Source organism: Solanum dulcamara, chromosome 4 (assembly GCF_947179165.1).
Source record: "Solanum dulcamara chromosome 4, daSolDulc1.2, whole genome shotgun sequence".
Lineage (NCBI taxonomy): Eukaryota > Viridiplantae > Streptophyta > Magnoliopsida > Solanales > Solanaceae > Solanum > Solanum dulcamara.
In genome coordinates this window covers 11,807,461-11,819,579 of record NC_077240.1, presented here as the reverse complement: position 1 = coordinate 11,819,579, position 12,119 = coordinate 11,807,461, and the positions used below count along the sequence as shown (strand labels likewise).

The following is a 12,119-nucleotide window of genomic DNA, read 5'->3' as shown; positions in this document are numbered from 1 at the left end:
TAAATTATAATTGAATATAACTACAATTAACCTTCACAAAAATAAAAAATGCAAACATATAAAGTATTAAACAAATAATACAATATACTAAAAAATAAAATGAATTATATATGGTGAATGTTTTAGAAAGAATTTGATTTAATAAGAATATATATATAAAATAAAAAAATAATAATATAATAATGAAGAGAGAGAAAAATATTTCTTTTTTGTGTAAAAAATTGTGCGAGTTATTTTGTGGGTGAAGAATCCAATTCTTTATCACATTTTAGATAGTAGCTAAAATAACAAGATATTTCCCTATTTGTTGAATGATTTTATCTTCATTTCATATTTATATTATACTACCTAAATGTTTCTCCCACAAATTATTATTCAGCTACTCCATACAACTAAACCTTAATTTAAAAAGACGAAAAGGTCCAAATATTTAAATAACTCTTCCACTTAATTACGAAATTAATTAGCATCAAATCTTGCCACACGACATAAATCTTAAAAGACCTATACTTGCGCGGCCCCATATGAGGACACATTTAATCCCACACGCATACTCACCCTCCAATTCTAGTTTGCAAATATTTTTGGCAAAAAATGTAACCATATTTCTCCCTTTCTTTATCCAATTTTAGAGACGCACATCCACATTTGAGAAAACTCCATACCCTAGTTGGGTATCTTTTCTACATTTTCTTTTTCCACAAAGGGTATGTGTACAATCTCTCTCTCTTTATATGTATATAAGGATCATAAATAAGATGATGTGACATCTTTTTATGACCTTCGTTCATGTTTTTTTTTTTGTTTTTTTTCTTATTTTTTTTCTTATTTTATTTTATAAAGTCATCTCCTTAATACATGAATTATACTCTTAATTAATATTAGTAATGTCCATAACTCCTACCCTTTCATATTCATAACCCTCAAATAATTTAATATATAAATTGATGACACCTTAAAATCACTCTTATAAAAACTTATTTTGAGACTTATGTGATGATTATTTTATTTTCATTTCTTCTTGTGCTTCATCTTTTGTTTTTGTGATTGGTCATTTTTTATTTTTTTATTTGATTTTGCAGAAGAGAGATCTACAATGAAAATTGTTAAATCATACATGCATTGTTCAATTTCATGAAATAAATTGATTTGATATGTCTAATATAATTATCTTTTTTTCTCTATGAGATCTATAATGAAGATTGCTAGATCATACATGCATAGTTCAATTTCATAAGGTAAAGTGATTTGATATGTCTAATAATAATTATCCCCTGTTCTCTATTGCAATTATACATTTAGTATTATTATTTTTATAACTTTAAATTCTTATTGAAATTATAGTACGTAATGCCAAATTTTTTTTTTCATTTACATGCTTTAATTTAAAAAGACAAAAAGTAATTTCACATCAATTTTTTTTTTATTAGTAATTGAATATGATTTAATTTGATGATGTTGAAGTGACTTCATTATATGTGATAAATATATAAATTTAATTTTCAATGAGAAAATGAAATAAAAATGATAAAGAAATAAGAAACAAAGTCATGTATAAAATTGAACTACTATCGTATTAACAAAATTGCATTTATATATATATATATCTCGTGTTTTATGTTACTATCATTTGATAATTTATTTTATTTATTTATAATTATATTTTAAAAAATCTTTAAATAATAGCGTACGTTGAAGATTTTGACATAATTTTAAGGAGCAGAACATGGTGATGGATCTAAATTCATTTGGATTGGCTGTTTTTAATTTTTTTTGAGTGTTTGACTGGCCAACTTAAAATCATTTTGTGTTTAAAAAAAGCCTCAATAAATAGTTGAGTTTATTTGGATGAACTTATTTTAAACAGTTTATAAGTTGAAAACAGCTTATAAGTCAAAAAAAAGTAGGTGAGTTGGCCTGCACCTATATTTTTTTCCCCAACTTATAAGCTACTTAAAAATAAGTCAATTAAAAAAGGCGACTACTTGTAAAGGAAAGCCTAGAAGAAAACTTTTTGATGCATAATTAGAAATTATTTTGGCTAGAGATTTTTTTTACTTTGGTTTGTAATGGTAATTTAGCTACACTAATTGACAACGCTACTCATTTAGCCTACTACAATCCTATTATATTATTATTGTAAAATGAAATAATTTATTCTATATTATCATTCTTTATTCTTTTATGTATGTAACAGTTTATTTTTGTAACTATTCTTTTGTTGGTTGAAATGTATTTATAATTTTTTTTATTATATTTTGAATATACTAGTATAGGTTATTTTTTTTTTGTATGTCTTAACTACATAACTATAAAAATTTATGTCTATGTATTATTTAATTGTAATTTTTGAAATAGTCACGTAACACATCTCTTATGCAGACAAATCATTTACCTATTTTTTATTTTGCTTTATTTAATTTCCTCCCTTACTTTATGTTCTTTTATTTGTTTTTACAAATGAAATCAATACATAATGATTAATGTATTTAATGTCTAATTATATTATATATTTAAGTTGTTAATAACTCATATCTCTATCTTTATAATTTTTATTCTTAAATATTATTCATAACTCTTTTTTTTTCATTTTCATAAATTTTAAAAATATTTATTTAATGTGTAAAAAAATATAGTAAGCACGTGTAATAATAAAGTCACAATATAAAAGTTCAAAAGTCTTTTTCTTAACAAATCAGTGATTGATTGGAAGATTTTACCCCTATAAAAGATAAAAATTTAAAATAAAAAATAATATTTTCAACAGTAGATTATTGTTTCAAAATATAACCTCTAGCTTATTTTATTTACTTCACCACTTATATATATATATTATTATTATGTACATATGAATGGTTTGTACTTTAAAAAAAAAGAGCAAAGTATTTCTATTTTACATATTGAAGAAAAATGAATGAACTATTATGTCCATGATGAAGGCAAATATCTATATTGTATTCTCTAACACTAATCTAAATATAAATATTACATAATACTTCATTTAAAATAAGAAACTATCAATATATAGAATTTATATATATAAACAATACAATATAGTAATTTATTATTATTTTTTATAACCACGCAAAACGCGAATAATTTCACTAGTAATAACAATAATCTATTCCAGGAGTCCATAAAATAAAATTTAAAGATAAAGCGCACAAAATTTTTATCTCTATTTTAAATGTGAAATAAATAAACTATTTTCAATAGATTCTTGACTTAAGATAAAAATATAATAAAAATATAAAAGAACATAAATAATAATAAAAATAATAAATAGTGACAAAACAATACTACATCAAAATAATACTATTACAATAAAGCTACACTAAACAATAAACAGCGACAACAATAAAAAAATCGTAAACTAGAATAATAGTATTACAACAATTTGAAAAAACAAACAAACAATGTACTTTTATCACCGCACTCTTAATTAAAAATTTTGAATTTGAGCCTCAGTAAAGAAAATCGTGTTGTAAAAAAAAAGATGGGAGAATATAAAGACAAATATTTTTTCACACGTGTCACATCAGTGAAGTCGTAGGCCCTGACGGACTCCGTTTGTTGTCATGTGCCTTATGGCGTTCCCCCCCACGCTCGTTAGCTTTTGTCCCTCAAAGGACGCCGTTCACTACGTTTTGTCTTTTTCCCAACAAATTTGGCAATAAATCAACACTTTCGGGGCCATCTCATAAATACCCCATACTTTAAAGGATCATTTGATTGCTGGATAAGCATTCAATTATTTAGGTATAAAATATTGTATAAGCTATATCATATTTAGTAATATTTTTGTACAAAATATAAAATTCAACACACAATATAATGTTTAGTTAAAAAATTAGAAAATCACTAACTAATACATGTATAAGAGCCCATTTGGATGACCAACTTAAAGCCCCTTTTTAGCTTTTGAACGTGTTTGTCTAATACTAACTTTAAGCCATAAAGTTTTTAAAGTCAGTCAAAAATAAAAAGTTAGGATTTCTAACTTTTTTTTTCTAAGTGTTTAAAGTCATTTTCTTTGACTATAGAAATTACTTTTATATCACTTATATTTTAACTAAATTCCTAAACTACCCTTTTTATTCTTTTAATCATAAAATTCACATCATTTTCCTCATTTAAACATTTTTATCCAAACACTCATATTTATGAAAATAACTTTTAGCACTTCAAAGTTCTAAAAATATTTCATACATAAAAATTACTTTTTTAAGCCTATCCAAATAGGCTCTAAGTTATAAGTTAATTTATGTATTATTTTATGCAACATAAAAAATAAAATAAATTATATCTGAATAACTAATATCTGAATAAAAATATAAATTAACAACTTTATCCTTCACTTTCAATTAAATTATATCTTAATAACTAATACCGAATAAAAATACAAATTGACAACTTTATCATTCACTCTCAATCATATGTGAAAAAGTAGCGGAAGAAAATGTCTTGTATCGGCTTCCCTTCGTTGCAAAGTTTTCAGTTCTTCTTCATCTTCTTCACCTAAAACCCTTACCCTAACCCTAACCCACTCTCCTTCAAAGACCTCATCTTCTCCTTCTACTCCGTCATCATTGTTACGGATTCTTCGTCTTCAGAAACCTCCATTGAGTAACCTTATTAGAGCTTCTAATACTGATTGTTCTACTTCTACGGTTTTGAAGAGGAAGAGACCGACCAGGTTGGATCTTCCGGTGGCTTCGATGAGTTTCGGGAATTTTCCGGTGACTCCGGCTAGAAATGTAAAATTTTAAAATTATCTCAAATTCTCCAGACTTTTAGCATCAAATTGAGTATCTTTGCTACTGTTTTATGTATGAAATGTTTTTAGAACTTTGAAGTGCTAAAAGTTTTTTTTATAAATAAGCAGTTGAGTGTTTGAATAAAAGTGTTTATGATGTGAATTTTAGGATTAAAAGAATAAAAAAAAGTAATTTGAGAATTTAGTTAAAATATAAGAGATATAAAAGTAATTTCTATGGTCAAAGAAAATGACTTTAAGCATTTTGGAAAAAAAAGTTAGGAATTTTAATTTTTTATTTTTGACTGACTTTAAAAACTTTATGGCTTAAAGTCAGCATTAGACAAACACATTTAAAAATTAAAAATGAGTTTAAATTGGTTTTGATCAATTTAAAGTCAATCCAAACGGGCTCATAGAGTATATAGTTGGAATGTAACTTTCAAATTATTGTTTTATGTCTAGTCTGAGAAAATTAACTAATACAAATAATAACATACCTATATGTAATTTCATAAAAATAAAATTTGTATATAATCATTTAAAAATATATTAAATTCTACCTAACTTAATCCTATATTATTAATATCTATATAACTAAACTCTATATTAATAATATCCTTAAAGAGCGTTCTTTTTTGCCTCACACTATTGGGAAGAGAAAGCCGCTGTCATTCTTATTCTAGAATCAACTGTAACTAATACATATTAACTCAACGAAACGGCTCCTCACCCCGAAACCTAGCAATTTGATAAATTTTAGTATGCGGGTCCCACTTATGACCCAAAAGCTTATTACTCCTTTAGCCCTCTCAATTTGTCGTCTATCTATTCGGAGTCCTCTACATCCCCGCGCACTTTAGCATGTGCCCGTCTGTCTTTGCTACTTTGCGCTGGAATCCTTATCCTTCACCACCTTCATTTTCTTGCTGATAATAAGCTACCTATTTCTCTTGTTGTTGTTTGGCGTGCATTAATATGCTGAGGGAACAGTTTGTGGAGAGGGAGATGAAATTACTACTGCCAAAGATTGAAGCTTTATTGTTGGGGTTTTTCATGGAAATGTAATCTGTTTGTTTTTTCTTGGTTTTGTTTAATCGCTTGATTTTGCTTTCCACCAAATCAAGAAAAAGGAGAAGCGGCTGTCTATGGCAAGAAATAATGAAGCTGTTGCCAACGAGTCCAAGAGTGAATCAAAGGTACTCCCCCTTTTTCGTGTTTTCTTTCTCTGATCATCAAATCAATTGCTGTCGATTCATGGGTTGGCTTCAAGATTTTGGGTTTTACCGTTTGACTATGGTTTGAATTTAACTTTGTATAGGTTTTGTCATGAAGATTTGGAGGGGTAGGGTTGTGTTTACTCCAAGTTTCGAAATTTGGTAATTTTGAAAGGGTGTTTTTATTTTGCTTCTATATTTGGTGTATCAGTGCCCTGTACCCCACAAATTTACTTGTTTTTTTACAGGAAAATGAGTGCCCATTTGTGTAGATTTTGAATATGTATACCTTGGTAGTGTGGGTCTGGAGTTGCTCTAATTGTTCCCCCCCCCCTAAAATTAAAAACTTGCCCTTTTGTATGATGGGTCTGAATCATATTTAGCTATTCCTCATTTAGTATGCTGCACTGTTTTGTGTATCATGGCATATGTATAATAATTTGGCTCATAGCAGCACGTTCTAGTGTTATTTAAAGTAGTTCTGCTGTATGTGTTAGATGTAAATTAAGAATATTGTTATGCATAGTGCAGGTTATAGGCTAGTTTGTACAATTTCTCAATTTTTACCTCTGTTTTCTTATAGAGAGTGGTTCCGCTCAATACATGGATCCTAATTTCCAACTTCAAGTTGTCTTACAAATTTCTCCGTCGCTCTGATGGGACTTTCAATCGTCACTTGGCAGAGTACCTTGACCGTAAGGTTCCAGCCAATGCAAATCCAGTTGACGGAGTTTTCTCTTTTGATGTTGTTATTAATCGTGAAATAGGCCTACTTAGCCGCGTCTATCGCCCTTCTTTTGAGGATGGAGCTTCACCGAGCATAATTGAACTTGAAAAGCCTGTGACTGCTGATGTTGTACCTGTCATAATTTTCTTCCATGGTGGAAGTTTTGCACACTCTTCCTTCAATACTGCCATCTATGACACACTTTGTCGCCGCCTTGTTGGCATTTGCAAGGCAGTTGTTGTGTCAGTTAATTACAGGCGAGCGCCCGAAAATCGTTATCCTTGTGCGTATGATGATGGATGGACTGCTCTTGAGTGGGTTGATTCAAGGCAATGGTTACAGAGCAAAAAGGACTCGAAGGTTCACATATACTTAGCTGGAGATAGCTCTGGTGGTAATATTGTTCATAATGTGGCTTTCAGGGCAGTAGAATCCGACGTAGAAGTGTTGGGAAATATACTGTTGAACCCTATGTTTGGTGGACAAGAGAGAACAGAATCGGAGAAACGATTGGATGGCAAATATTTCGTTACACTTCAAGACCGAGACTGGTATTGGAGAGCTTATCTTCCTGAAGATTCAGACAGGGACCATCCTGCATGCAACCCATTTGGTCCAAATGGTATAGACCTTAAAGGAGTTAGGTTCCCAAAGAATCTTGTTGTTGTAGCAGGATTGGACCTTGTTCAGGATTGGCAGTTGGCCTATGCTGATGGGCTTAAGAAGGCTGGACAAGAGGTTAAACTGATATATTTGGAGAAGGCAACAATAGGGTTCTACTTGTTGCCAAATAATGAACACTTCTACACTGTCATGGATGAGATAAGTAGCTTCGTGAGTTCTGACTCTTAGTAGATTTAACCTTGTCAAAAGTAGGATGCTTGAAGATGCTTGAAGTTTTGTTTAAGTTAGTTCCTAGCCTATCAACCGTTTGAAAGATTGTATAGCATTATCAATTACTGCCTTATTGGTCATGCTATTGCTTGGATTCTGCTCCAGTGGCTGGGTTGGTTGTTGGAAGCAGAAAACCTCAATCATGTAGCTGGAACTGTGTTATATTTATTCCAGGTACAAGGAGTGTCTGGATATTGGTCGTATATTTTGGTAGCTGTGCCAAAGGTTATAGTCATCTTGTCTTCGTCTAGCAGATACGCTGATTTACAGCTAACCTTTCCCGCTTTAGTTAGCCTCCGTAGTAGAGGGGGCAAGTCTGGTGCTGATCTATCAGGGGACCGGTGCCTTGCTAATGTTATATAGCTGATCATACTATTGTGCTTCACGGATGAACATCCTAAATTGTGAAGTTGTATAATATGTCTAGAATTATATTGAACTATGTTTGCGTCAACGCGCGTCATCTGTTGGTTTGTTTTCTTTTTTATGTTCTTTGTCACTTCCTCGACCTTCAATATGTACATCCTTAGATCACTTCCTACATTAGGAGATATGTTTGCAAGTACTGTTTCTTTTCTTCAGGATGCACAATATGAACATTTTGAACATGCCTCAATTGTTATAAGTGGAATGGTTCTCAAGTGTTTGTAGTTCTCTTGCATATGAACTGATGTCCTATGAGGTCTTTCTATATTTCGCAATAATGCAATTTTGGCACTGTTGAAGCTGTGGCAGAGAATAACAGTCTAATACATGAGGTGATTTTTTTGTTTTTCAATTTATATAACGTAGTTTAATTGGACACAAAGTTCAAGAAAAAGAACAAGAAAAGGCTTTCAAATTTTGTGGTTTAAAATAAGTCATAATATGTTTGTGTGAATATAAATTACCTCATTAAGCCTAAAATATGCATTTTGTTACTAAATATAAAAAACATGTCCTTTTTGGGACGATTAAAAAAGTTCTCCTTTTCGTTTTATTTTATGTGTCACTCTTTTCTTTTTATTCATCCCCAAAAGAACTTCCTCTGATTTATTTTATGTGGCATCTTATGACTTAACACAATGTTTATGAAAAAAAATAAAATTTTGAAATTTGTGGTTTAAAATAATTTTTAGATATCTGTGCGGCTGATAATCATTTCATGAATGATAAAAGAGAAATTTTAAAAGTTAAATTGTTTTTAATTATAAGAAGGTGACATTTTTTTTGGGACAAACTAAAAAGAAAAGTGTGTCACATAAAATGCGGCTGAGGGAGTATCATCTTTAATTTAACTTTATAATTTATGTTTTAGCCTTAATAAAATAATTTATAATTACATAAATAAAAAGTTATTTTAATACCAGATCAAGTTAAATGTTTCCATATAAAATGAGATAGGTTGTGTCATTGGGACAGAGGGAGTACTTATTATAGTATTTTGAATGTGGATTGTTCAAAGTTTGTGTAATGTGACTCATACACTAAAGAAGCTTAAATACAGATGTAGAGACAGTGGTAATTTCAGAATAGAGACAAAAGAACCAGTCTGTCTTTGGTGGCCTTTATGAATCTAGTCTTATAGTGTCAAACTGGTGAAAAACTCACTGGCAAAATTGCTTCTTTGCTCCCCTTCCCCTTTCCAATCTAAATATGACTCATGATGTGGCATTTTTTATAATCTGAGTAAAATAAGAAGATTTCGTAAATACTTTTTTGTTTTCAAATCATTTACGTGTAAAAACCAAAAAAAATAAAAAAATACTTGAGAGATTTAACAAAAAAGTAATCAACAAAAATTGACCGGTCATACACAGATTAGATTTTGGAAATAGGGATGCTTGCAAATATAGACATCGATTTGTTGGGGGAAAAAGTGGAGTTGGCGGTGATTGCTATATTTAGATGTATTGAAGGGGACCAATTATGATATCCAAGAAAATCAATCAGGTGAATTTTTGGTTTTTATTTTCTTTATTTAGAGAGGTAAGTGGGTGAGCTGTGTATTTTTTAGCCAACAAGGATGTGACATCTGTTAAGATTTATTATCTCTATTTTACTTTATATGATACATTTTTTGTTTACACATTTCTATATTTAAAAACTGTTTTAGAATTACTTTCGGTGACAAACTTGTTTGGATATATGTAATTTCACTAGTGTGAGTCTGGAGGTAGAGCGTGAGATGTACAAGGATCTCACTTCTATTTTTGTGAGGTAGATAGGTTGTTTCCAATCTAACTTAATTTAATGTATAATTTCTTAGAAAAATATTATGTTTAGTCAAACAATTTCATATATAATGGGAGGAACATAGTATTTTTATTTATGTTCTGTTTCCTATCCGATGCCCAAAATCTGTATTAAAGCTCCGATTAAATTTAAATCACGTAGTATAAAACCTATTCATGGCAGCGCTCCAACATGATTTTTTCTGAATGATTTAATCTATTCTTGTGGGGTCATGTCATGAGGTAATGTAAATCAATGAAAATTACAGTTTGCAAGAATGGAAGTCATAATCATATGGAACAGAGAAGGTGTCTAATCATAGATAGGAAATTCGAGTGCTTTTGTGTTGGAAAAAAAGAGAGTAAAGGGAATAAATAATATTCAGAGAGTAGAAAAATGTTTCACCAAGTTTGAAATTGGAAAGTGAAAAACAAAATTCTTTACCCCTGCAATAGTACTCCTGTTGGTATACAACAATGATATTGATTTGTTGCTTATTACTTTTTTAAAAAAAACATGGACAATTATATGTAATATAATAATATATAGTATCAATTTTATTTCATTGAATTGTACAGTTTGCCTTTTAAATAGGTTGATGTTTAATTGTTGCCCATGCCTCTAGATCTGTTTGACTTTAACTTATTTTAAATTTAAGCTTATAAGCTAAAAAAAAATTAAGTTGAGGTAGCTCAACTTATTTTTTTTTTGGTTTATATGCTGTTTCAGCTTATAAGTTGTTTTAGATAAGCTAAGTTAAACAGATCTAATTATTTTTTGGACTTATTTTAAGTACAAAATAACTTTAAACTGGTTATCCAAACACTCAAAAAAGCTGAAAACAGCTTATAAGCAACTTATAAGTCAATCCAAATTGATTAATAATTCTTTAAAAGCACGACATTTTTACCCTTTTCTAGAATCTGAGATATTGGGCTGCGAGGACGAGGCCCAGTTGTTCTCCGCTACATGGTCCAAAATAGATCTAAGCCCAATTCAAAACGCATGGTTCAAAACGCATGGATCAAGATTCGGGAAAATTACATGAGATAACAAATAGGAAAAATTACTTAATTGAGTGCTTTTTAAAAATTAATTACTGATTTTAGCGATACTTTTTATTTATTACAATTTATAGAAATACATAGCAATATTATGATAAATATACAATTGTATTAAAAGTGAATTATGCATACAATATAAATATATTATAAGAGTTTTAAAATATATATTATGTTTGTGTATTAAGAAACTGACATAATGTATTATAAATCTATTAAAGTATGTGATAAATGTATTATCCATCTATAAAACTTGTATTATATATGTTTTATAAATAGTTCTCTGCAATATGTATTAAAACTGTATTATAAATGTATTATAAGTGTTCAGTGAATTTTTTTTTTCTATTGCTATAGATGGTAAATATTTTCTTAATATTGTATATTTATGTAAGTTTCCCTAACAAATATTACTAGTTTATTATTCTATATAGGTATAGTTTTATTTTATTACCATTCGTGGGTATATTTTGCTGAGCGTTGCTATAATTTCTCTATACAATTAGTGTATTGCGTTTGTATAATTCGCTATACAATGACGTTTGTATAATTCGCCATACAATTCGTAGTTTTTGTATAACGTTTGTATAATTTGCTATACAATTTATAATTTTTGTATAACGTTTATATATTTTGCTATACAATTCGTGTACATTATTTGTATAATTCGCTATATAATTCGTAGTGTTTGCATATTTCGCCATACAAATAATTTGTGGTTACCATATTTGTATAATTCGCTACAATATTTGTATAATAACAAATTTATGCTTGCTATTATAAATAATTAAAAAAAACTATACCATATGGAGTAATTATACTTAAAAGATTTGCCATATATGAATTTTTCCCTCAAGATTCAAGTCTGGTTCAGAAACCAAGCATTGGTGATTGGTGAAGTTAAAGTAGAACTAATTTGTGTGTCAACAATTGTTTATTATGAAATGTGATTAAGAATGTATAACATACACTTCAAACATTGGATAAAATTTATGTAACCTGTTTAAGATGAAAACTAAAATAATTTTACATGTACATGTGTAATTTATTAACTGTTCAGCATAAAATAGATTTGTCCGTGTTAGATTGCTTCTATTATTGATCTCAAGTATGAACAAAATTAAAGGAGAAAGATTGCGCGCACACACATACATTGCTCATATCAACACACATGAATGTATGATGAAAAAGGGGCAAAAGGTTTCGTCAACGTTCTCACTCGCATCAACGTTCAGATGAATGCAATTTTA

General features: G+C 29.2%; 1 protein-coding gene across 1 annotated transcript; it reads left to right on the top strand.

The window, feature by feature from the left end:
* The first annotated feature begins 5,417 nt into the window (after positions 1 to 5,417).
* Positions 5,418 to 8,255, top strand: LOC129886254 (gibberellin receptor GID1C-like). The gene is made up of 2 exons (XM_055960852.1): positions 5,418 to 5,955; positions 6,557 to 8,255. The coding sequence occupies exons 1-2, from the start codon at positions 5,905 to 5,907 to the stop codon at positions 7,550 to 7,552; spliced, it is 1,047 nt and encodes a 348-aa protein (XP_055816827.1). The 5' UTR covers positions 5,418 to 5,904; the 3' UTR covers positions 7,553 to 8,255.
* The last annotated feature ends 3,864 nt before the right edge of the window (positions 8,256 to 12,119 follow it).

Bases quoted from the DNA above. Each gene is read 5' to 3' on its own strand.
- LOC129886254 (XM_055960852.1), top strand. From the start codon at position 5,905: ATGGCAAGAAATAATGAAGCTGTTGCCAACGAGTCCAAGAGTGAATCA. The intron at 5,956-6,556 runs GTACTCCCCCTT...GTTTTCTTATAG, and splicing joins AGTCCAAGAGTGAATCAAAG to AGAGTGGTTCCGCTCAATAC.